General features: G+C 39.0%; 1 protein-coding gene across 1 annotated transcript in view; it reads left to right on the forward strand.

The window, feature by feature from the left end:
* The window catches only part of POLA1 (DNA polymerase alpha 1, catalytic subunit), a 568,283-nt gene that overhangs the window by 236,434 nt on the left and 304,577 nt on the right, over nucleotides 1–27,272 (forward strand). The window contains exons 29-30 of the mRNA XM_070943339.1: nucleotides 24,493–24,698; nucleotides 25,851–25,983. Of these exons, the coding sequence (XP_070799440.1) occupies nucleotides 24,493–24,698; nucleotides 25,851–25,983 (339 nt within the window). The remainder of the gene's footprint in view (nucleotides 1–24,492; nucleotides 24,699–25,850; nucleotides 25,984–27,272) is intronic.

A 27,272-nucleotide genomic window follows, 5' to 3' on the forward strand; every position in this document is an offset into this window, starting at 1 on the left:
ACCCAAAATGGCCCCTGCAACAAGCAGGAACTTCTCACAGCCACAAAAAGCTCAAAAACCAACTTTTACACTTTACACACACAAAATGTCACATACAGCTTTGTGAGATTTTGTGTGTTTGTGTAGTTAGAGTGAAACACTACAGAAACACACCAAATCTCAGAAAGCTGCACAAATATTTTATTTTATTATTTTATTTTATTTTATTTATATTTTTAGATAAAAACAGCTAAATTTAAAACTTCCTTAATTTTAAATTGCTGTCTAAAAAAAAAAATAAAACTCCTAAAAAAACCTCTAACTTTTTTTTTTAAAGTTCCCCCACCAAGAAAACCCAGTTACTTACCAAATTGAAGGCACAAGGCAGGCAGGCAGATTGAGTTGCTCACTGATTGGACTGCTTGCAGGCAGGCAAATTGAGTTGCTAGCTGATGCAATTGATTGCAGCAGCTGAAGCAAGGCAGGAAAAGCGAGCGAGCCCGAAAGAAGCAACAAGCTGCCAAGTGGGCAAGTGGGGACTGGGCGATTGGGCGGGCATGGGCAGGGGCCCCAGAGATTTTTGCTACCAGTTCTCCGAACTACCCACCGCCATCGCTAACGGATCGCCTGATCCGGTCCGAACCGGGAGCATTTCACCCCTGCTCTTCATCTTCCCACTGCAAGGAAGAAAATCAAAATGTTTCCACCTGGTGCTAAATAATCTCTCCATGAAGAAATGATTGAAAAATAGTATTTTCTAGTGTATACACAAATTGAAAATATAGTGTTATTACAGCAATATTTCTCTTTTAAATAATTAAATGTCAAGGATTTACCCGTATTTTTCAGACTATAAGATGCACCGGACTATAAGACGCACCTAAATTTACAGGAGGTAAACAAGAAAAAAATAGTTTTTGGCCTCTGCAGTGCTCCGCATGTTTTTGGGCTCCCAAGCCCTCCGTGCATCTCGTTTTTGTCCTCCCAGGCCCCCAGAAGTACTCTGCAGTGTTCCACATGGCCCGTTTTCTCCAAAAATGCTCCTGTTTTTGGCCTGCAGAGTGCTTCTGGGGCCAGCGAGGGCGAAAACGTGACACGTGGAGGGCTTGGGAGCCCAAAAATGGGCTCATTTTTGGCAAAAATGGGCCGTGCAGGGCACTGCAGAGTGCTTCTGGGGGCCAGGGAAGGCAAAAATGTGACGTGCGGAGGGTTCGGGAGGCCAAAAACACCCGTACTCAGTCTATAAAACTCACCTAAATTTTCACCCACTTTGGGGGTGGGGGAGTGTGTCTTATACTCTGAAAAATATGGTAATCACTTTTGGAGTTTTTCCTCCAAGGAAAAAATGGGATATCAGAGTCTCTTAGAGACACATGCTTACAACTGTATGGTCAATATTTTTACTTAGATTGGATATCTGATCGGCCTGCTCCTTTCTTTCTTTTCTTCCCCTTATATACTGTATCATGCAGGATAATAGAAAAAGATAAAGGAAGTAAAGACACAACTTTGGAACAGCATCTTCTTTCTTGCTTTAATGAGTCTTCCCCTAATATAGGGCAGAAAACTTGTGCAAACTAAAGGAAGGAGCTTATATAGTTGAAAGGTCAGACCATATTTAGCTGGGTTCTTTTCACTAACAAGCAATAAGGATTCTTTGTTTGTTTATTTCTAAAACTGTCTTATACACAATAATCTTAGGCGGCTCACAACAAAACCAATCCCCCCCAACAATAACAGCATAATTTCACTCATTCAATGAAGCAGTTAGTCTTCTACTGTAAACACAGGTCAATGTTCATTACTCTTAATTGCAAATACAGTTCTTATTTTCTGGAGAGATGGCCAGCATTCTGTAATAATAGACAAAATTATGTTGTTATGGCAATTTACAATTTCTACTTCCTATAGCCATGATGGCGAACCTATGGCACAGTTGCTAGAAGTGGCACACAGAGCCATCTCTCCGGGCACGCGAGCTGTCACTCATTGCTCTTCCAGATTCTGGAGCATCGGCCAGCTGGTTTTCACATGTGCGGGAGCATTGGAAACCAGAAGAGCAGACGTCCGGCGCGCATGCACACTGGCCACCTGATCTTCCATTTTCTGGCCTGTTTGCACACACAAAGATCAGCTGGCCATTGAGCATGCGTGCCCCAGAAACTGGAAGATCATCTTTCCGGTGTGCACATGCGCATCAGGCAGCTGCTGTTATGGTTTCTATCACACATGCGTGCATGCCTTCCTGTTTTGGAATTTGGTGCTGAAAAGGTTCACCAACACTGTCCTATAGCCAAGAGGCTTTTGTACCTTGAGGATGAGGTCTTCTCAATTTTATACAGTTTTTATTCAATTTATAGCTTGGAACTTCTGAAAAAAATTCTTTTAAATTATTTATATGTCAAGTTTGAACCACTTTGCTTCTTTCAAACCTAATGCTTTTCAACTTGCCTTGGGTGAGGGAAATGGAATGTGGAGAATGTATGAAGAGATCATGAGAGCATGGAGCCAGCAAGGTCACCACTGCAGCTCGAGAAAGAGATGGACCATTCTCATAACAAAAGACCGTGTCATAATTGGGCAGTGTGATCAACCAAAGGTAGGGAGAAGAAGAAAGTATTGTTTAACTGAGCAAGCATTTGCGCAGGAAATGAGAGCTGGTTTCGTTTCTTCAGTACCAACATGGTGTGTCCAATAAAGTTTTAGTTTTGGGAATTCAATTCTCCTGAGAGTGTTTCCTTGGACAGTTGACATTAAACCAGCTCTCTTAACTCAGTCTACTTGGATAACCCTGAGAGAGCTGTGACCTAACAATGTGTGTGGAATGGAGCGAAAAGTTGAGTCCACAACAAACCCTGAATTGCTTCCTCCTCAGGAGGCACCAGTAGTCTTCCAAGCGGATGCTGGGGCACAGATAGTGGTGACCCAATCCAAAGTGAGAGTGGAGAAGATGAAGCAGTCACTGGTGCATGACAAGGGGATCATGGCTGGATCCATCTGCCCTGACCCAAAGGCGTGATGGCCGAGTGGAGTGGGCAAGGCAGCCAAGTTGGAGTTCGCATTGGTTCTGCTTGGAGAAGGCGCAGAGGAAGAGAAAAGAGAAAATGCAGGTGGCACAGCAGGTCGTGGAGGTCTCTTCCCCCTCTAGCGAGAGGAGGGAACTCCGACCCCCAGCAACTCCAACCTGGTCTTCTATGATAGCGACAGTGAGGGGCAGGACAATCTGATGGTAAGTGGAACCATCACCCCTTTGACTGGTTGAGTGGAGATGCTAGTGCCTCACTCGGGTGAGAAGGGTTTTTAGGGCCCTGGTAGAGTCAAGTTGCACCCACTGCTTGATTAGCTTGAGAACTATGCAAAAGATGGCTTCAGGTTCGCTTCAGAGTTGACAATTGAGACTTAAAAAATGAGGCAGCCTCTGAAGTTTGAGCAAGTTGATGGCTTCCTTACTAAGGGACCTACTAGCCACGTGCCTAACTGAACCAGTAACCTGAGATCAGGAAGCCACGAGGAAACTATATACTTCATAGTAGCCCTGAAAATGGAAATGATATTGGAGTTGGCATGGCTAAAAAAGTAGTAGCCAGCAGTTTACTGGAAAGACAACAACTGGCACTGGAGGAGTAGAGCAGATGGACTGCAAGAGCCTTGGTAGTACAGTGGTCTAAGGCACCCTGTTATTAAGGCCAGCTGCCTGCAATTACTGCAGGTTCGAATCTCGCCAAGGCTCAAGGTTGACTCAGCGTTCCATCCTTTCTAAGGTAGGTAAATTGAGGACCCAGTTGTGGGGGCAATAAGCTGACTTTGTATAAATATACAAAAAAATGAAGGCTATTGCTGAGCACATTGTAAGCCGCCCTGAGTCTCCGGAGAACGGCGTCATATAAATCAAATTAAAAAAAAAAAAACACGTAGGGGCACAAAGTGCAGAGGCAGCAAAAGCCCACTGGTGGGAAGGAGAAAGATAGAGCCTATCAACCATCCCTAAGGAATACCAAGACCTAGTGGTCTTTAGCGAGCAGGAATCAGAAGTACTCCCTCCTCATCACCTCACTGACTCTGCCATTGAGATACTACCAAGGACAAAATTATCTAAGTCAAAGAATGACCCCAAGAGAGATGGAGAAGCTCAGGAATTTCATGGATAGGGGCGAAAGATGGGTGTTTGAAATTATGCATGAATTTTGGAGGGATCAATGGTTGTTGTGGCTCCGTTGCCTGAACCTGGGCTGTCGACAGATGCAGACTCTGAGAGTGAGGAAGAGGAGTTGGCAAGGCCTTCCTCTCCAGGACCCTCCTCTCTGGCAATGCCTCCGGAGGACACCGAAGGCCAAAAGATAGGCTCAGAGCCAAGCACATCCTCGCAGCCACAGGTGGACAGTGACGAAGGAGATAAGTGCTGGCTAGACCCTCACCTGAGGCGCAGGGAGAAGCATGCGGAGCAGAGGGGAGGGCGTGCCAGAGATTAGCTGAGTCACTGGACCACACCCCACAGGGTATAAATGTGGGTGTGGTGGCCGGTTCAGTTTGTGACGAGCAAAAACTAGAACTAATCCATGAATTCTGCGTTACTGGACTTTGCCTGCTTTATCGGACTGCATTATTGTTGAAAACTCTGCCTGTTTTATCGGAATGCTGGCAGGCTAATCTTTGTTTTGTGTGAGTAAAGTCTGAATTGGCAGCTAGCCACTGGGTTGCTGCCAGCTTTATTTTCAAAGAATTTTGTTGTGTGGCTTATTAACTCCGGGCCGTCTGTGGGGGTGCGTGAGTGGAACGGGGACAGAACAATGGTGTTTGTGTGCAAAACATATACCTTCATGTCCTCATGAAAGGACATGCTGGGATACCTGGCCAAGGGGAAGATGTTCACCAAGCTGGACTTGAGAAGCGTATTACTGAGTAAGAATTAAAGAAGGCGATGAATGGAAAACCACTTTCAATTGTCCCTTAAGATGTTTCCAATTCTGAGTGATGCCTTTCGGGCTGCAGGGAGCACCCATGGTGTTCATGCAGCTAATCAAAGAAGTGCTGCATGAGCACCTGTATAAGGGAATTGGTGTAACTGGTTGATACCCTCATTCTGAGACAATGGAAGACCACGTGAAACGAGTGAGGGAGGTGCTAAGAAAACTATTGAAAGCTAAGCTCTATGCTAAACTATCCAAGTGCAACTTCCACAAAACCAGTTTAGACTACTTGTGGTATCGTGTGTCCAGTGAAGGGGTGGAGATGGATCTTGGAAAGGTGAAGACCATTCTGGAGCGGGAAGCCCTTCGCATCAGAAAACAACTGGAGAGCTTCCTGGGTTTTGCCAACTTCTACTGCCAATATATCCCTTTACACAGATAGCCTTGCATATCACCGAACTATTAAAAACGGGCGCAGGGGAGTAAAGCATAAACCAAGCCAGCTGCTCACTTGGACTATGGAATGCCAAGCGACTTTCAAAAAGCTTAAAAGGCTTTTTGCAGCAGAGCCAACCTTTAAGCATCCGAATCCGGAAGAGCCGTTTATAATACAAACTGATGTCAACAATGTGGTGGTGGGGGTGCTTTGCTCCAAAAAGAATGCAAAGGAGACATTGCAACCTTGTGCCTACACTTCCTGGAAGCTGCCTAACAGTGAAAGGTGTTGGGTGGAATGGGAGAAGGAAGCGTATGCCATTGGAGGCAATTCTTAGAAGGCAGTAAGATTCTGTTTGAAGTGTGGACTGACCACAAGAACCTGGAAGCCTTAAAAACCCCGAGGAAGCTGTCCCCTAAGCAAGTGAGATGGGTGCAGTACTTTAATCGGTTCAACTTCACCCTTCGATATTTGCCAGGGGAAAAGAATGCCCTTGCCAATGCACTCTCTTGGATGCCCCAATACAAAAGTACCCAAGAGGAAATAGTTAACTCCATCACTCCCTCCAGGCAACCGGCAGCACAGGTCTCAGTGAGGTGGCGGCTAGCCACTCCTCAGCCGGCCGACGGCACACTGCTCCAAACCTAAAAGAAGCTCTCAAGGAAGATGAATGGCTCAGAAGTCACAAAGCCGACTTGATGATGAAGGAGGGAGGACCTGGAGTGGAAGGGAGACAAGCTGTATGTTCCAGCCAGCCAGAGAACCCAAATCCTACAAAAAAGCTATGACGTAAAGCCAGCAGGACACTTTGGGTTTGTAAAAACCCTTCACCTGGCTAAAAGACAATTCTGGTGGCCCAAGATGAAGAAGAACATAGAGAATTATGTAAGTGGTTGCCCAGTATGTGTGTCTATAAAACGATTGTCAGGGAAGACCTCTGGGTTGCTACAGCCGGTGACTAACCCTATCAGACCATGGGAGAAAATCGTCATGGATTTCATAGTGGACCTTCCGGAGAGTAATGGAAGCATCATAATCTGGACTGTGGTTGACCTGTTTTCAAAACAAGTGTATTTCATCGCATGCCTGAAGCTTCGCTCAGTCCAGAGGTTGGCCAAAATATTTGTGCAGCACATCCACCAGCTGCAAGGAGATCCAAGGCGCATCATTTCAGATTGGGGGTGCAGTTTACAACAAAGTTTTGGCGGGAGTTTCTAAAGCAAATAGGTTCAGCTCAGGGACTTAGTTCAGGGTTCCATCCGTGCACCAATGGGGTGGTAGAAAAAACTAACACAATGGTGGAGCAATACCTACATTGCTACACTTTTGGCTTCTCTTAGCCAAAAGGCTGAGAAGCGATACCTACGTTGCTATGTAAACTATCAGCGAATCAATTGGGCGGAACTGCTACCTTTCACAGAAGTGGCTTATAATAACGTGGTGCATAGCAGTATTGGATTCACCCCTTTTAAAAGTAACCACGGGGATTGAATTTGTACCAATGCCAGAGTTTCCAAGGGAACCTCCTCCATCAGTAACAATAACTGAATGGATGGAGACCCTCAAAGCTGCTTGGAGCAACATGCAGAAAACCCTGAATAAGGCCAGGGAGTCTCAAAAGAGACAGGCAGATTGGAAGAGAGCCCCTTAGAAGAAGTTCAGAATTGGGGAGAGAGTTTACCTGTCTACGAAGTACTTAAAACTGAACCAACCTGGTAAGAAATTGGGTCCTAAGTACATAGGTCTGTTCCCAATTGTTCGAATCAGAAACCCAATTACTCTGGAGTTACAGTTGCCTAAGGTACCCGGGTGACTCGATCCAGTGTTCCACTGTAACTTATTGAAGTCCTTCCAAGGCTTCAAGCTAAAGCCAGTCAAGGACAAGCTGACACCGCCTGTGATGATGGGTGGGGGGAGGGGAGGGAAATCACTATGAGATAAAGAGGATGCTGGACTCAAAAAACTTTAAGGGGAAATTAAAATATTTAGTGCTGTGGAAAGGTTATCCTTCAGCTGTGTTTAATATTTTCCAGGTGCTCTTTTTCTTCAGGGGGTCTGCTTGTGAAGATTGAACTACTTTGCTTCTTTCAAACCTAATGCTTTTCAACTTGCCAATGAACTAGGGGGAGGGAGATGGAATGTGGATGTGAATGTATGCAGAGATCAGGAGAGCTTGGAGCCAGCCAGCAAGATAACCGTTGCAGGTGCTTGAGAAAGAGATCGACCATTCTCATAACAAAAGACAGCCTCATAATTGGACAATGTGGTCAACCAGGGGTGGGGAAAAGGAGAAAGTATTGCTTAACTGAGCAAGCATTTACATGGGAAGCCAGAGCTGGTTTCATTTCTTCAGTACCAATATGGTTTATCCAATAAAGTTTTACTTTTGGGAATATAATTATCCTGAGAGTGTTTCCTTGTTTTAGGTTCGCTAATTGGACAGTTGACATATTTAAAAGAATAAAAGATAATTTAAAATGCTTCAAATACCAAAATAAAAAGCTGGAGGAAGTATTCTCCATATTATTAACTGGCAATTGAAAGTCTCTTCCCAAAATATATCAAATTACATGAAGAGTATGCTTAGAGTGAAAAAAAGTCATATTTTAGAAAACAATAGTGAAGTTTCAACAAATTGAAATATGTGTCTGATGTTAACATCATCCAGAAAAGTATAAGGGGCAAATTTTATTATTTCAATTTGCATGGTCATCATATAGCTTGGGGAGAGTAATGGGATTTTGTACTCATAGGTTCCTTCAAACAACACTTATCTCAGAGGGCTGTCTCTTCATTCAAATCCTGCAATTTTTCTTCTTGGACCATATGCTATATGTATAAATGATGAATAATGTACATACGCTCAGAGCCTTGTTTGGGAAAATTCCAATCCATTCATTATATGATCTTCCAGCTAAGAGTATTGATAATTACTGTGTCAAAATTTGCATGTTGATCTTTATAGTTAATTAATTATTTGTTGAATCCTAAATAAAAAGAAAAGAAGATTAAGGAGAAAAAGAAGACTAACAATAATGGATTAATGGCAGGTGTCATTTTGGAAATATACTAACTCCCATGGCAACTTCCCTTTATTGTTGCTATTTTCAATACATGGCTTGATGAAGGAAAGAATACATTATTGATTAATCTAATTATTTACCATGACTCAGGGGCTTAATTTTGGAAAGATTCCTTCTAGAAACAATTGCTCTAACTCCATCCATGGCATTACTCACAGCAACAATACTCCTATGATTGTTTCAGAAGTACCAAAGTCAGTGTCAGTTACACTATAAACTACTATTCTTGCTGCATGTGTTTCTCTTCCAATTCTGATTGAATAAGCATCAGGGCACTTGTTCAGTATCTGCCAGAGAGAAGATTTGACCCAAAAATAAAGATAACAAAACCAGCTCTAATCTTCTCGTCAGAAGTTCACTAGACCCATGGCTGAACCTATTTTTGCATCGCATCTAGTGTCACTGCTGCTCTTAGCCGTTAGAGCAAACTCTTTTTCTCAAGAATATTTGGGTTATCTGGCTTTGGAACATGATATCCAAGATACTTCATCACTCATCAAAGAATTTAAGTCATTGTTTCTATAGTAAAAACTTTACAGAGTTGTTGGGAGAAGCAGGAAACACATCTGTCCCAAGAATCTTTTGATTCTTAATGCTTCATATCATGATCTCTAGTAAATAGATGTTCTTTGTGTTGTTAAAAATATTTTTTCTAGGTTGTGACAATTGCACATTTGCTCCATCTCTTGATGGATTGTTTACAGCAGATGGTTGGATTTGTAGCTTCTTGATTGAATATAGTACATTACAATTCCATAAAAGCCCTCCAAGCTGATCCACTGCATTCTTCCCTGGTTCTGAAATCCAAAGTTGTGGACCTTGTCTGGAAATGGTTAATTAGAACATACAACACTCTATACTTAATGAAGTATATATCTGATTTTGTTTTTTGTGGATACAGATTTTGAGGTTTGATTCAAATCCAGAAATTAAGAACCTACAGTTGCAGTGAGTTTTGTACTGTTTCCTTAGTTTTCTCCAGTTTCTCCACTATTTCTATACTGAATTTGTTGGTTGTACCCAACTAATTAATAGGAAACTGTTTGAATCTATGGCTACTATACATATTTATTTGGTGATTTTTAAAAATTATATTCTTAGTTGTTATTAAGAAAGGCTGCAGATTTATATTCCCTGTGGGCTGATGCTAATCTCTGTTTGTTCTTTGGTCAAATTTATCATTTCTTCCAAAAGTGACATCTTAGTTTCAATTTAATCCAGTACTTGTGTACTCTTTTTTCTCAATCCAAAGATCTCCATTAAGCATTCTTTGAATAGACAAAGCTTTGGCAGCTTTCCTAGAATGTCTTTGTTATTCTTAGAAAAGAGTTTTAGTCTCTTTCAAGGCATTCTTTCAGTGCCTTGTGAGCAGTAACATCTGGTGAACAAGCTTCCCTCTGAGTCAGTGCTTCTCTGGAAGATTTGTTTAGGATCCTGGCCATCTACTTTTGTAAAGCAGTATCCTTGGATGTTCATTTCAGAGCTGATTCATTTTAGTTTGGTCAATTATTCCCTTCTCCCAGTTCTGTCAGTTGGAACCTCCCACTTCCATCTTGTGAGCTTGCTAGTCAACCATATGTGTGATTCAGAGACCATAAAGAAAGAAGGTTGCTTTTCTGTAATGGTGTCTCTTTAAGTGGCCATATGTACATTGAGCTACCTATCCATTCTATGACTATGCTTGTTGATTTTATTGGCTCTTATAGCTTCTGTAATTATTTAAAAAATGAAGGGAAGGCAGGATATGCACAATATAAAAATGCTTCTTACAAAAATCTTCAACACTGGAAATTCCTTGAATGAGGCGCTGCTCAGACATAGCCTTTATATTTCTGAATGTATTGATAGTTTAAGGTCCTGCCTTGCCAGTCTTCTCAAGAAAGCAGAACTCTTGAAACAAAAGCTATTTCAAAAGAAAACTTCTATTGGAAGATTGTGATAGGAAGACATCTAGGCAGGAATTAACTTTTCCCGCTCGAAACATTAGATTAAACCATTGCAGACAGAGCCCCACCCAAAGTCTAATACATCATCAAGCCAATCCCGGTGTGTGAAGATGTTATGGGAAACTCAGGCTGAGAAGGTGATAAACGCCAGTCTCCAAGGCAATGCTGCTGCTTTTTTCCAGAGACAGATAAGGCAGCTGGCTCAAGGCACATTCCATTCCTCCTCCCAAGGTTCCGAAAGCAAAGCAAAGCAAGGAATAGAAACAGAAATCCCATACAGACAATCCCCCAAGCCTCCCTCCTCTCACCAGAATGACAGCGTCCCTATAGGAATCTATGGGACCTGACAGATAGTGGCTCCAGATCCAGAGTTACAAATAAGTAACCTGTCTTGTCCTTGGGAAAGGAAGAAAGTAATTCCACTTTTGCTGTTCTCTAGGTATTATCAATGCATTTTTCAGGTTTGTATATAATATGGAAAAGGCTATTGGATACCTGGGAAAATTTCCTTTCTTTTTGTTTTAATACATTACTTCTTATGCTATTTCAATATTGTTATATTATGTAATTGTTCACAAAACCAATTTTCTCTTAAGACAACCAAGACATTTAATAATATACAACCTGCTACAATGCAGAAAAAAGTTAGAAAAACTAAATATAGATTGTGTCTACAAAAGGGGACGTGGTATGATGGACTACAGTGGAGCAACAGTTTCCCAGGAAGGAGGGACATTCCAAGGACAGGAAGGGGGAGGGCAGTGTGAGTCAAGAGAAAACATAGCCCAAAGCTGGATTGGAGACAAAGGAAGTAAGTTAGGATAGTCACTCTCTAAAAATCTCTCAGGGTATTTCCGTTAGGATCAGAGTAGTTGAGGTTTAATCTGGCTAGACTGAGCAATTAAAGGACTAAACTTTGGCTGGATTATCTATTTTGTTCTGGGCCTGGGCCTGACATATACTGTCCAAAAAAGCAACAGTTAAATATTAGCAAATTTGGCAAACATAAGTGTAGAGGCATGAAAGCCATCTTTTCCCACTATTTTTATTATTTTTTAAAATAAGTATTTTTTTTTTAAAAAAGTAATATTTATAAATGGACAGATAATCAATTTACCATTAGTAAAGGTAAACCATGTTTATGAACTGTTTTCATAATATAAAAAAACTATAAATTTATGAACTTAGTGCCAAAATCTTCACTATATTATTACTACTAAATGTTAAAAAGAAACATATCAAAAGGAAAAGCAAAAGAAACCCTCTTAAAAATAATATCGATAAATATCTAATTTCTGACTTCCTTACTCCATACAGTTTTTAGTATTATTGATGTAAACTTGAGAAACCATACTCTAAATTTTTATATTTACCTTGAAAATAATATTTTAATGTATTTGAACATATATTATTTCAAAAATTAAGCATTTTTGCTTAAATTTATTTAAATTTTTATTTTTTATACAAATTTTATTAAGTTTTACAAAGAAGATGAAAACTAACAAAAGGGATTAGATTAAAAACCATGTTCCATGTTACCTGAGGAATTGCCTTTTCCCAAGATTCTGTACCCATCCAACTCAATCTAGCAGAGTGGGCATGCTGCAGATCCCTTCAGCCATAGTGTCGGTTGTTGGGGAGTAGAAGATGGGCTTTTTCTGCAGTGGCCCCTGCTCCCTTTGGAGATTAGAATAGCCCCAACCCTTTTGGCCTTTCATAAGGCCTTGAAAACCTGGCTGCATTCCCAAATCTCAAGTGCTGAATGTGGCAAGGGCCCTGTTTCCTGGCTTTATTGCTAACTGGCCAAGTATATAGGTTGCTATCATGTTTCCCCAAAAGTAAGACTTTTCAAAAAAGTCCTAGTCTGATTTTTAGTATGCTCCTAATATAAGCCCTACCCCAAAAATAAGCACTAGTTAAGGTCATCAGCAGGGGAGGCATGGCCAACACCAAAGGCGGCAAGAGCTTGGGGGGCAACGGTGTCCGGCAGCAGGAGGTGACTGGATTACCTGTCCAAGCAGTAGGTGGAGGCAGAGGGGAGGCACGTGATCTGGACGCACCACAAGGGGATGCAGGAAAGCTGAGAGTTGGGCTGGGGCAGCTGGCCGTGTGGTCGTCTTTACACAGTGGCACTGGCAGCAGACCGAGGTAGATGTGCGGTGGGGAAGGGAGGCGATGATCATGCACCGCAGGAAAGCCGAAAGTCAGTGGGCTGGAGCGGACCACCGTGCAGGCCACAGGAAAGCCAAGAGATACAAAGACAAGCCTCCGGCTGACCTGCTTCATTGCGGCCGCAAGTATGCAGAAGAAATGGTCCAGTGGCCACATGGGGTCCCGCTGGATGGGGTTGTTGGAGCTGCCGCTGCAAGGTGAGGCAGTTGTCAGGGCATGGATGGCCTGGCTGCAGGTGCGGAGGGCATGGGGGAGCTCCACTCCCTTGCCTCACGGTGGCAGCACAACTCCTTTGGAGACATCAGCCAGCCATAATTGCCCACTAGATTTTCTCACTTTTTGCCATTGCTGCATATTCTCCAGTTCCTAATCTGATATAGCTGCTACTGTGTTATTTTTCCCATTATTATGCAGTGTTTGTCTTTGTACCTATAAGCATATACAGGTAGAACTTTTCTAGTGACCACAATTGGTAACAACTTAGTCATTAAGTGAAGTGGTTGCTAAATTGTAACTGAACAGGTGCTAAACAAGGCAGTTGCTAAATAAGGACTACCTAGGTCTTAATAAAATATGATAATGGAATTATCAGTAAAGAATACTAGAATTTTGCCTAGTTTAAAAAATTGCTTTCATTTCAAACTTGATCCCTAAGATTCTTTGAACAGTGCATGCCTTGCTAATCATTGAGGATTTTTTGCATGTTCATCACATGATAGAATGGAATTGTATCATCATTATCATTTTAACCATTGTCTATCCACTGCAGGATGTCGGCCTCTTTTGCACGTTTCCAATCAATATGGTTCTGAGCTTTCTTTTGCCAATTGGGCCCACTGATGTTGTTAATCCATCTTGTTTTAGGTCTCTTTTGTAGCCATCAAGTGGGATCCATTCTATGACTGTCTTGGTCCACTTGCCATCAGTTCTTCTTGCTATGTGACCAGCCCATTTCCATTTCAATTCTTTTTTTTTTTAATAGTCTTTATTCAATCTTTTTTAGTTTTAAAAGCACATTTCCATTTTTACAGCTTGGTAAACAATTTAAATTGGTAACAATTTAAATTTCATAATTCCAATCTATGGCCTATTATTTTATACATTATGTACATCTTTAAATATATAGTATCTTTTATGATATTCTATTTTTATTCTTCATTAACATCGATTTAATCTATTCTTCATATATGTAGTACATCTATATGTATTTACATATTCCTTTTATCATTTAACAAGTTTTATCATATTTATAAATATATATAATTTTCAATTTAACATACTTTCTATATCATCTTTATGCATCAATTTTACATCTCCTTTCAAGCCATTGATACCACATATTCCAACTCTTATAATAAAATTCCTCTCTGTCTTTAAGCTCGATAGTTAATTTATCCATTTCCGCACAATTGAGGACTTTTTTATTATCATTGTATTTGTTGGCATGTTTTCTTGTTTCCAATTCTGGGCAAATAAGATTCTTGCTTGCTGTTGTAATATGAAGTATAATATATTGTGCCCTTTTGCTTCCATTTCCTTTTATAATACCCAATAAGAACAACTCTGGCTTCATCTCAGTTTTTTGTTCTGTGATTTCTTCTAACCATTTTTTAATTTTCATCCAATGTTTCTGGGCTTTCGGGCAGGTCCACCACATGTGATAGAATGTCCCTTGTTGATGGTTACATCGCCAACACTTCTGTGATCTATTGGGATACATTTTGGCTAACCTTGCCGGTGGTAGATGCCAATGATAAAACATTTTATAAATATTCTCTTTATATCATGCTGACATCGTTAATTTATAATTTTTCTCCCATATTTTTTCCCAATATTCCAAATCTATATTATATCCAAAATTTTTGGTGCAGGGTATCATCATTTCTTTCACAGTTTCCTCCTCCATTTTGAATCCTAAAAGACAATTGTAAGTTTCAGAAATCATTTTTTCCTTTGTCCCTAATAATATTTTATCCAGTTCTTGTTCTCTTTGAAAGCCGTAATATTCTAAATCTTTTTTATATCTTGTTTGAATTTGTAAATATGGCCACCAATCTATTTCTAGTCCTTGGGATTTTAACTCTTGATTAGATTTTAATACTCTTAGTCCATCCAATAACTCATTATATGTCACCACCTTGTTTCAGTCTAAGATGTTGGGATATATCATGGCTCCCATGGTTGATAACCACCTCGGGAATTTTTATATAATGGTTTCTTTTAATCTTCCCCCAAATGTCTAGTAATGCGTCTCTTATCTGGTGTCTTTGAAAGTACGTATGTGATTTATTTTTCCCCTCCCAAATGAACGCATTCCAGCCTAAATCGTGGCCTTCTATTGTTAATATCCTCTTGTTTTTAAGAATTATCCATTCCATGAGCCATGTTATAGCTGCTGATTGATGATAAAGTTTCCAATCTGGGAGTCCAAAACCTCCTTTATTTCTATTATCTTGTAAGAGTTTAAGTTTTATTTGGGCTTTCTTCCCTAACCAAATAAATTTTAAAATTGTTTTATTTAATTCTACAAAAAAGTTTTTCCCAGGTTTTATTGGTATTGTTGGAAATAAAAATAAAATTTTAGGTAAAATATTAATCTTTATTGTCACAATTCTCTCAATTAAAGATACCTGCAATTTTGCACAGTTTTCCAAATCTTTTTGTATTTGTTGCAATAGTTTTCTGTAATTATCCTCTTTTATCGAGGAACATTTTGGTGTCAACCAAACTCTGAGATATTTTATTTTCTTTACTATTTGAATTCCCAATTTCTCTTCCAATTTGTCGTTTTGCTTATGCGTAAGATTTTTAGTTAATATCTTTGTTTTCCCTGTATTTATTTTTAGCCCTGCTACCTTATCAAAATCCTCTATTTCCTGCATTAATACAGTTCCTGTTTCTAACAGATCTTCTATGAAAAAGACCATATCGTCTGCGAACACCTGCGTTTTATATTCGTCTTTTTTAATTCTTAGTTCTTTTATTTCCTGGTTCTGTCTGATCTGTGACAACAACACTTCTAGTGACAAGATAAAAAGTAAGGGAGATAATGGACATCCTTGTCTAACTCTTTTTTATACTTATTTTCTCTGATAGGTCTCCATTTACAATTATTTTAGCAGTTTGATCAGAATATATCACCTTAATCATCCCTACAAATTTTTCTCCGAAATTCATATTAATTAATTGAGTAATAAGAAATTGCCAATTTAGTTGAAGGCTTTTTGTGCATCCACAAAAATTAACGCTATCTGTTTTTCAGGGTGAACTTCATAGTATTCTAATACGTTCATGACCACTCTTGTGTTGTTTCTTAATTGTCTTTTTGGGAGAAACCCGTTTTGGTCAGAGTGAATAATTTTATTCAATATTTTTTGGAATCTTTCCGCTATTATTGTTGCAAATATTTTATAGTCGGCATTTAACAGTGAAATTGGTCTATAGTTTTTAATCTGTTTGGTATCAGTATCTTCTTTGGGTATTAATGTTATAAATGCCTCTTTCCACAAATTTGGTAATTTAGCTCGTTCTAATACTTCATTATACAATTCTAGCATTATTCCCTCCAATGACTCCTGAAATTTTTTGTAAATCTCGGCTGGAATCCCGTCTAGTCCTGGTATTTTATTATTTTTTTGTTTCTTGATCACCTCCTTCATCTCCATTAGCGTTACCTTATCGTTTAGCATTTTCATGGTTTCTTTTGGTATTTTCGGTAAGTCCTTCATTTCTAAATATTGTTTAATGCTTTCTTCTGAAATATCTTTCTGACTGTATAATTTATTTAAAAAGTTTTGGATAATACTTTTTTCCCCTTCTGCTTGGTGCTGGAGATTCCCGTCCTCATCCTGTAATTGTTGTATTAGTTTTTTTGTTCTCTCTTAAGTTTATATGACAGTTATCTCCCTGGTTTGTTCGTGTATTCAAAATAATTTTGTTTTATTGTTTTAAATTTAAGTTTAAGATTATTAAAATTTATATGCCGCCCTTTTCCCGAGGGACTTGGGGCGGCTCACAGCAATAGAATCACAATAAAAACAACAATAATAAAGATGATTAAAATTAACAATTAAAACTCAGTTTAAAACCCACAATTAAATTAAAACTCCCAGAACAGACTCAGCCAGTTTGCTTAAAGAGCCATGTCTTCAGGTCCTTGTGGAAGGAACGGAGATCAGGGGCCGTCCGGAGCTCAGTGGGTAACTCGTTCCAGAGGGTCGGTGCAGCCATAGAGAACGCCCTCATCCTGGGCACCGTCAGCTGACATTGTCTGGCCGACGGCACCCAAAGGAGGGCAGCCCTATGCGAGCGCACTAGGTGGTGGGAGGCCGGTAGGAGGTGGTCCTGCAAATATCCCGGGCCCATGCCATGAAGGGCTTTATAGGTCAAAACCAAAACCTTGAAGCGGCTCCGAAGGACCACCGGCAACCAGTGCAGCTCACGCAAGAGAGGTGTAACCCGGGAGTATCGGGAAGCTCCCGTAATAACCCGCACAGCTGCATTCTGGACCAGTTGGAGCCTCCGGGTGCACCCCAAAGGCAGCCCCATGTAGAGGGCATTGCAGTAGTCCAGACGATAACGAGAGCCTGAGTGACTGTGCGAAGGGCATCCCTGTCTAGGTAGGGTCACAACTGGCGCATCAGGCGAACCTGTGCAAAAGCCCCCCTGGACACGGCCGTCAGATGGTCTACTAAAGACAGCCGTGAATCCAGGAGGACGCCGAGGTTGCGAACCCTTTCAGAGGGAGTAAGCATCTCCCCTCCCATCAAAAGTGATGGGGCCACTAGATCTTGGGATGCCAGTATCCACAGCCACTCCATCTTGGAGGGGTTGAGTTTGAGCCTGTTCCTACCCATCCAAACCCCCACCGCCTCCAGACATGTAGACATCACGGAAAGGGCATCACTGGATTGGTCCGGGGTGGAGATGTAAAGCTGAGTATCATCAGCATATTGATGGTAACTCACCCCGAAACTACGAATGATCTCACTCAGCGGCTTCATATAGATATTAAAGAGCAAGGGGGAGAGGACCGAGCCCTGAGGCACCCCACAAATGAGGGGTCTCGAGGAGGACCTCTGCCCCCCTGCCCAAACAAACTGCGAACGACCCGAGAGGTAGGAGGAGAACCACTGTAAAACAGTGCCCCCCACTCCCAACCCTCCGAGTCGCTGCAGCAGGATACCATGGTCGATGGTATCGAAAGCCGCTGAGAGGTCAAGTAAGACCAGAAGAGAGGAATAACCCCTGTCCTGGGCCAGCCAGAGATCTGGCTGAGCAACCAATGCCGTTTTCGTGCTGTGTCCGCGCCTGAAGCCTGATTGGTAAGGGTCTAGAACAGCGGTTCTCAACCTGGGGGTCGCTACCCTTTTGGGGGTCGAACGGCCATTTCACAGGAGTCGCCAAAGCCCTCTCTCGCCCCCTCCCCACGCCTTCACTCACCCTCACCCTCTGCCTCTGTTGGATCGCCCAGTCGCCGTTCACTTACCCCACCCACTCCCAATCGATTGCTGCCTCCGGAGTCCCAGCTGATGGCTAGAGGGAAAAAAAACTTTAAATTCTTGCCGTGGGGCTTCAAAGAGCTAGCTGCAAAGAGGTAAATTCCTGGAGCAAATTTTTTTCCCCCTAGCTATGCTGAAAAGCGAAATTGAAAATAAAGAAGGATCTTTGCTGTAATGTGACAAAATGAGGCAGAGAGATTTCTTTTTCCTCACCAAAAAAGGTAGGTGCAAAACTGCAAACAATGGGAAATTTAGGGCAAAAGAGGAGGTTCAAGATTTTAAAACACAAAAGAAAAAAAGCTCTATTTAACTAGGGAATTGTAATAATTGAGATACTATTAATTGTATATTGTGTTGAAAGCAGAAATGGTTAAGTTGTGGTTTGGAGGACTATATGGGGGAAATTATTTGGTTTATTATTATTGGTAAATATTAATTGATTTGTAAGAAATTGGATTGCATGGAAATAATTGGAATATTCATGTTCATATTGATTGATATACAAAAAAGATAGTTATATAACTAATTGATTTATATTAAAATGTTGAATTTGTATTAAACAACTGTATTACATAATTACATAATTAACCAATGTGAGGATGGATATAAAAATAGATGACAATGGGAAGGGGTATAATATAGAATAGAAGGGAAAAATAGAATTTGATTAAGATTAGAGATGAGGATGAAGGGTAATATTGTTTTTTTAAAAAAAATAGATGAGGAATAAATATGGTAAAAAGGAAATATAGAAATTGTAAATTTAATTGAAATGGCTAAACACTGTGTTGGAAGAAATATCCTTCTGGGTTCTGCTCCAAGTGGAGAAAAAGACACTGGAAACATGGAGACTGCTTGGAAAGATGGTTTAATGGTGGACAGGATCACATGGCTTGAGTTTCTGAACAGAAAAGGGCAGATACAGTAAATCCTCGGGGTTTTATGCTCTCTCTGGCTTTGCATTTCTTGGGGCCCCAAAAGAGTATCCTGATTGGTTGTCAGACTCCCAGGGGGTGGGGGTCTTAGCTAGCCTTGCTGGCTGATGGTCACATGTGCTTCCCAGGTCACGTGTGGTGAGTTTCGGTTGCTAGATGGGGCCCATTGTGTTAGTTTCTGTTGCTATTGTGTTGCAAATGTCTTTTGACGAAGGATTGACTTTCTGCCTCTGGCCCATTAACAAAGGGTGGGGGGCAGGAAGGTGGGAGCTGCTTTGTCTGTAAAATATGCTTCTCCATTTCTCATCCAGGGAAATATAATATTATGCCTTTTTAATATTTCCCAAAATATTTCATTTTTCTAGGAAAGGGGTGGGTGCTAACCTCCTACAACTATTTAAATTTGTGAAACGGCCAAATACTCTGTTCAAAGAAAATACGTTGTATGTTTGTATGTGTGTTTCTAATTATTGCTATTTATTGCTATTTGTTCTCTTTTATTCTTTAAAGTTTAACAATTCATTCTTTATCTTAATATCTTTATATTTGTTTGGGGTTGGCTTTCTTCCCTTTCATCTTTTTAATTGTACAGCAATCTTTCTTCTCAAACCTACCACCTCTGTCTTTTCTTTCCTTCTTACTTTCTCTTCCCCTTCTCTTCTTCTTCTCCCTACTTCCTCTTTCTTTCTCCTTCTCCTCCTCTCTTCCTCCCTCTCATACCCTCACTCCTACTCTAATTTCCCTTCCCTTCCTTCATTCCTCTCTATTGCTGTATCCTTTTATGCATATGGACTACTCAGAGGGCTGAAAAAGTTATTTTTGACTGGTCCTCGCACTTTTGACCAGTCCTTGAACTTACGACTGTCCTCACATTTTACGTTTTTTGCCCTATCTTATCCTCACGTTTCGCCGCTTTCATCGCCACAAGATAAGACCTAATATGGGTTCTTAACTGTTTTCGATCAGATTCAGCATGGGAGGATCTCCAACTGCCCTCTAGGCGTCTCTTCCGACGCTTCATCTCCCTAAGCTCCTCGGAGAACCATGGAGCTCTCTGGATCCCCATCGGGAGAGAGGCCGCAATGGGGTGATTCGATCCAGTGCCCGGTAACAGCCCGTTCCCAGGCATCAACCAGGGCCTCTGGAGAATCGTGGGAGAAGGATGTGGGAAATGTCCCAAGCTCTGTCTGGAACCTTGCAGGGTCCATCAGGCGCCTGGGGCGGAACCAACGAATCTGTTCTGCCTCCCAGCGGTGAATGTTGGTGGAAGGAAAGTCCAGCGTAAGGAGGGAATGGTCGGTCCATGACAGGGGTTGGATGGATAATAGCCCCCTACTCCGAGCACTAATCCACTGCCCAGAGATAAAAATCAGGTTGAGAGTGTGTTTTGAGATTGCATATCATTTCTTGTAATGTTAAGTTTATGCTTCACTAAATTTCTTTTCTGATTTTATTATTCTGTGGTTGTTTTTGCAGTAGACATTCCAATTCTTTAACTTTTTCCTGGAGCATCTTTTGCTTTTTATTCTTTTCCTTATTTCTTCCCGCAGTATAAGCTATTGTTAAACCTCTAATATGCGCTTTCATTGTATCCCACAAGTTTTGTAGTGTTGTTTGTTTTTCCGGTTTTCTGTAAAGAAAAATCCAAGTTCTTTTTCCATCATTTGAGCAAATGGTTTCTCCTTTAATATCCTCTGATTTAATGTCCATCTCTTCTGATTTGTGTTTGGTGCGTATATTACCATTAAGGTCATTCTTTTTTTGGTTTGTTGTTATTTCTACTCCTACAATTCTTCCATCTTCATCCGCATAAATTTGTTTCGGGTTTAACCATTCTTTTATGTATACTACTATACCTCTTTTCTTTTTTGATGACAATGCCAGTTGAAGTTTCCCTAATTTCGCGGCTTCTAGAATACAGCTGTATTTTTTCTTAATATGGACCTCCTGCAAACAGATAATGTCCATATTTTGTCTTTGAAGCTATATCAATGTTTGTTTTCATTTCACCAGGGAATTTAAACCGTTAATATTAAGCAATAACAACTTAATTCCTTCTTCCATCTTACTGTTTATCAGAAGGTTTTGGTCCTTTCCTTGCTCTCGTCTCCCTTCGTGCTCTTGTCCTGGCTCCTTCCCTTTCATAATGCTCCTTTCCCTCCTTTCTCTTATGTCTTGTTCAGATATTTTCTCTTCTGAAATTTGATCTTCTTGACTTTTATTGTCTAGTATCTTGTCTAGTTTATTGTCTAGAAACCTCCCTACTATCTTGTTCTCCTATTATATAATGGTCATAGAACTCTTGTGCCTTGTCCAGGGTGTCTATTCGGAACTTATTATCTTGCCACATAATTAGCATACCCTCCGGTATGAGCCATCTGAATAATACTTGGTATTTGACTAATTGTGATGATAAAAAATGGTAGTTCCTTCTTTGTTCTCTTAATCTCCTTGGTACTTGCTTCAAAGTTAAAATTTCTTTACCCTTATTGATTAATGGTTCCTCTCTTGTCTTACTGTAGACCTCATCCCTAACTATTTTTCTTGTAAATCTTATATGGACTTCCCTGGACAATTTATGGCAACGTGCGTAATTGGTATGGATCCTATATGCTTCGTCAATGTCGTTTTGAACTTCTTGCGCACTTTTCTGCAGTGGATTGGCAAGTAATTCTGCCCACCAGGTTGGAAGATCTTCCTCCTTGCTTTCTACTTTATTTTGAAATCGTAAGAAAAATGCTGATTTCTCCAATTCCAAGTGTGTTATTGCCGCCTCCAGATATCTATTTACCGCCATCAATTTCGCTTCCGTCTCTTCCAGTTTCTTCTCCGTTTGTTCCGTTCTAGCTTCCACTGTCTTTATCTTCTGTTCGTTTCTAGTTATTGTCTCTTGTATTGTACCAATTTTGTCATCTAATTTGTGGATGTCTCCTTTTACCTCTCCCATTTCACTCTTTATTTCTTCGTAGTTTCTCGTGATTGTTTCCTGCATCTTCATCATTGTTTCTTGAATCATCTTCAACGTCGATTGCACACTTTGTAGATTCAGCGAAGAACCGGATTTCTCACTGCCCAGCATACTTTCCACTGAGCATTGTCCCGATGGGGAGGCTATCGTTGAAGTTGTTTTTTTTCTCTATTTTTGTTACCATTGTTATCATACTTGTCATTTTTAGCATTTTAAAAAAATGTTTCCACAATACCATATAGTATGCCACTCCTTTTATCTCCGTCACTCATCTAACTTTTCATTCTTAATCTATTTATTCTAATTTATTCTAGAGAGATAAATAAAGCTAATGTAAATATAGGGATATTCTACGAACATAAAGATAATTGAATATTATGAATTATAATATTTTATATTATATAGGGTTTTTAATGGACTAGGGAATCAAAACTTAAATATAGCAAGAAGGTATCTATAATTTTATGATTGGATTATTAGTCTCTAAATGTAGTAATATGTGGCTAAATTCATCTATTTCTACACAATCTGTTATGGATATTTATCAAATATATTTAGAATTTCCTTAATCTAATTTTTTATATTACATACATAAAACTATAAATCTTCTAATCATATATATATATATATATATATATATATATATATATATATATATACACTATTAAATATATATAAATATAAATATGACAATACAATAGAATAGAATGAAAATACAATAAAGTAAAAATAAATCCAATAATATGGAAATTGTATCAATTAGTATGTGGATAAATATAAATATTTGGATATAAATCTAAGTATAAATATTAAGTATATATAGCCACTATTCACTTATCTTCATTCTAGATTTACTATTAATAAATATAGTCCGTTATCAACTTACGTCTTATTTGTAAAAAATGTTCTTCTAAAGTTCCTGATATGTACAGTTTCCACAGAAAAGGTCCACCTCTATTAATATCCAATTTGGTGAGTGTCTCTTTAAATCCAAGATTTCTCCCTTCTATTTAGCTCAGTCACTGTTATTTCTCCAGCCAGCTTTCTCCTTCCAAACCTTGTATTTTATCACAATCCTGATCCAAACTTGTTGTTCTGTCGTTAAACTGTTCACAAAATGCCCAGTCAGACCTTTTCTTTCACACTTTCCATGCAATCAGTCTTTATCACTATCATTCGTCACCTTGTCTCCGCTCCCACTTCCAAATTGCCGCTTCTCTGCCTTCTTGGAGACTCACTCAGCAGCTGATGTAATTTATATTTACTTAAAGTCACTGAGAGTCTTTCCAGCTTCAGTCTCTTTTTCGTCCCTCCTCACTGATATTTCAAGCTGCTTTACCTCTTTTTTTCTTCCTACTCCATTCAAACAGTCAAGTCGTCACGCCTCCGGATCTGCCATGCAGGCAGATTTCTTTCGCGTCTGATCTAGGGGCTTCCTCTTGTTGTTTCAGGAGATCACACCTCTCACCGCCAACTCCGAGGTATTCCCTCTGTACCGTTGCTCCCTCCGAGAACCAACTTTGCTCTAGGGGCCTCAAAAAACGCGAAAAATCGGGCAAGCAAGACAGAGCCCATTTGCTTGCTCTGCGCTGGCGTGATGTCACCGCCGGAAGTCTCTATTTCAATTCTTTTACTCTCTTGATATGGTATACTTTTTTTTTATTCTCTAATCCATATGCAGATCTTTCTATCTTGTGTTGTAATGCTGAGCATTTATCTTTCCATGGCTCTTTGCACCACTCATAGCTTTTGTATCAATTGTGAGATTAGTGCCTATGTTTCACTGTCATATGTTAGAGCAGGTAGCATACACTGATTGAAAACTTTTCAGGCATATAGGGAGGTTGTTCTTGAAAATTACGCTTAGCTTGCTGAATACCTGCCAACTTCATTTAACACACTATTCAATTTATTTTATTGTATCATCTTCCATTGAGATCTGTTGGCCAAGGTATACAGTATGTGGTGATTTACTGTGTCTAGTTCTTCTCCAGAGATAAAATTTGCTTGCTTGCTTGCTTGCTCACTTTCTTCATTTTTTCATTTCTTTATAAAAAATGAAGTTGTATACTGTCTATAAACATTTTGTACTTCTCTCAAACCATAGCTTGGTGTTTGGTGTAAATTACACAGATAGTTTCTGACTTACTGTCACAATTGGAACCAACAGTCTTAAATAAGAATACTGGTTATAATTCCCTTTTTTCAGTGCTGTTGTAACTTCAAGTGGTCGCTAAACAAATGGTTGTAAATTGAGGACTATGTGGATAGATTTATTCAACTGTTCTTTTCATTGTTGCATTGGTGCTGTTTCTTTGAAATTTTGTCTCAAATTTATGACATGCTTTTTTCTTTGTTCTGTCAACATATCTAAGTAGAATACATTATTTATATACAGTAGTATGTTTTGGCCTTTGCTATGCTTTTAATCTATTCTGTGGTGTGGATGGACCATGTTTGCATATGTAGTGTTTTTTCTGCTTGCTAATTTTTAGCTCAGGAATATTTAAATACTACTCTCTTAGCAAGAGTATTTTTAAAAATTAATTGGTGATATATTTGCAGATTAAAAGTGAAGTAAATAAACTATACAAGTTACTGGAGATAGATATTGATGGAGTTTTTAAGTCCCTTTTGCTCTTAAAAAAGAAGAAATATGCTGCTTTGGTTGTGGAACCAGCAGGAGATGGAAAATACATAACCAAGCAAGAACTTAAAGGATTGGACATAGTGAGAAGAGATTGGTGTGATCTTGCAAAAGAGACTGGAAAGTAAGTAGCTCTTTATGAATTCTACTCTTTCTCTGAAAGAGAATGAAAGAATTAGTATTTTTGTATATACAACATTTTAAATATTGCTATGTTAAACTGTGTTTCTAAGTGTACTATAACCATTCATCTGTTCAATACTTTATAGCATTTCTAATTAGAAATATTTTAAAAGCCCTTCAATAAATCTATATGGAAGCCAGTTGGCAAGTATTAGTAAACTGGCCTCTGCTATAGGGCAGAGTTTGTTTCTGACTAGAATTTCTCAAGTAAAAAAAATATCCACATAGAAATCCATTTGTTTCTGAGAGTTATGCCTCCAAATTAGTAGTTATGATAGAGACAGCAAAAGAGGTTGAAAAAAATCTGAATTGAAAGTGACTCCCAGTAATTTAAGCAGAAGAGTTCCATTTTTCTCCAGAAGAGAGCAGCAGAAAAGGCAATGTAATGGAGCTGGGGAATGGCAGGTAGGATGAGTGTGGCCAGAAGAGTTAGGCAGGGAAGGTAGAACCTGACAACATGCTGATTCTTTTTCCTCATAAATGTATGTACTTAGTTGAAATAGTAGTACCCTATAAATAATTGTTGTGTTCAAAACTACTGAATTTTGTAAGGAATTAAGAAAAGCTTCAATTAGTGAAAAATTTCACTGCAAGTTTTCATTGAGGAAGCTATGTGTAAAAGCTTAACGTAGTAGAGGAAGTTGAGAATGTAATTTTTTAATGTGATTGGAAAGAACAGAGTAAAATGCATATGCTTACTGATTTGCATATCCATTTTATTTCATTTTTCTACAGTTAGATGAGGTTAGTTAGCTTTCTTTATTCATTGAATAATTAAAAATATATCGCATATTTTCTGATATTTTAATAAATTTGCAATTATAGCTGGCAAATATTTAATGAGAATTAAATTGATGAAATGGTCAATTGATTAATACAGTCAGTTATAACAAATTTAAGAAGAGATGTGACTTTATTATTGGCTATTAGCTTACACTCCATGCCAGTTTGGTAGCAACCAGTAATTTTTGTGGAAAATTTACAGGCATTTTTTCTTTACTTTCTGAGCAACTTAATGGGATTTATGAATATGCTGTGAACTTTCTAAAGGTATATTATCTTAATGTGTCATATCTTATGTCTTTTTTTACAGCTATATAATTGGCCAGATTCTTTCTGACCAATCTCGAGACGTAATTGTAGAAAACATCCAAAGAAGACTAATAGAAATTGGAGAAAATGTCACAAATAATCTTATTCCTATAAAACAATATGAAATCAATAAGGTGATTAATATTGTTTGTTGATATTATATATGAATCAGTTTGATTATATCCATGGAACGTTGGTGTCCATTTCTTATGTTGATAGTAACTACCTTCATAGTAAAGCCACATGGTTCAGAAATCTTCTACAAATATTTTATCATTCTAACATGAGCATGTAAAAATGTATGTCTTGGAGGATTTCTCTGGGCTGTTCAGAATTAAACATATTTAGAACTTGAATAATCCAGACAAAGTCTGTTTTTTTCTGTATTATTTTACATATTATCTCTAAAATTTTCTCCCTTAATCTATATTTCTCAGCCTGTGTATTGTTGCTGCTTATAAACTCATATTTCAGCACACTGACATATTTCTGGACATGCCCACAATATGTCTTGGATGCATTGTTTAAATGAAAGCATGTTTTTCTAGAAAGGAGAAAGAATAAGTACAATGTTACTTCATTTTGACAATCATGATTTTCTTCTCCGCTTACTGTAATTGTAAATGACTTACAGCAGAAGGGTAGAGTAAATCATAATTGTAGACAGGACAAAGGTAAAAATGAAGATTTTACAGAAGAGAGAATCCTGCTTTTATTTTCAAGCTGACATTGCTACTGGTCATAATAGAATAATAATGCTCCCCTACCTATGTATATTGTATATATAAGCATATCTAAATACATGTTAACAGTGAATGTCCACCACATCATGGTTAGGAATCCCAAACTATTTGTTGGAGAGAAAATAAGCTATGTTAATATGAATTTTTAATGTTACATTTGAAAAATGTTCAATAGCTTTGGTTGTTTTGAAGTATTTTGTATATTTATTCCCCTAAAAACAATCTGCAAATATTCTAAAATCAATTGAGCACATATACCCGTATTTTTTGGACTATAAGACGCACCTGACTATGAGACGTAACTAGGTTTAGAGGAGGAAAACAAGAAAAAAAATATTCTGAACCAAATGATGTAGTTATATATTTAATAAAATATAGCAGAATAATATTTCAACCATGTAAAGTCAACAGCGGTATTAAGAACCATCATCACTGTCATTAACAAATGAGGAGGGACTTTAAGGTTCAAGCACTCTTCTAATTTTCTGGAAACCCCAAGAACTCATCATCACTAGTGTCAGAATTTATGAAACTCAATTGCTCACAATCACTGATATCACTTTCTTCGCTATTTTCTATATGATATCATCTTCAGTTCCATCTAAGGCATTGCTAATGCCACATTTTTTGAATGACGATGCAACAATTTTGTCCTTCACTGAGTGCCATGATGTCTTAAC

The sequence above is a fragment of the Pituophis catenifer genome, unplaced genomic scaffold (assembly GCF_029215685.1).
Source record: "Pituophis catenifer annectens isolate HBS135680 unplaced genomic scaffold, rPitCat1.0.hap2 SCAF_4, whole genome shotgun sequence".
NCBI lineage: Eukaryota > Metazoa > Chordata > Lepidosauria > Squamata > Colubridae > Pituophis > Pituophis catenifer.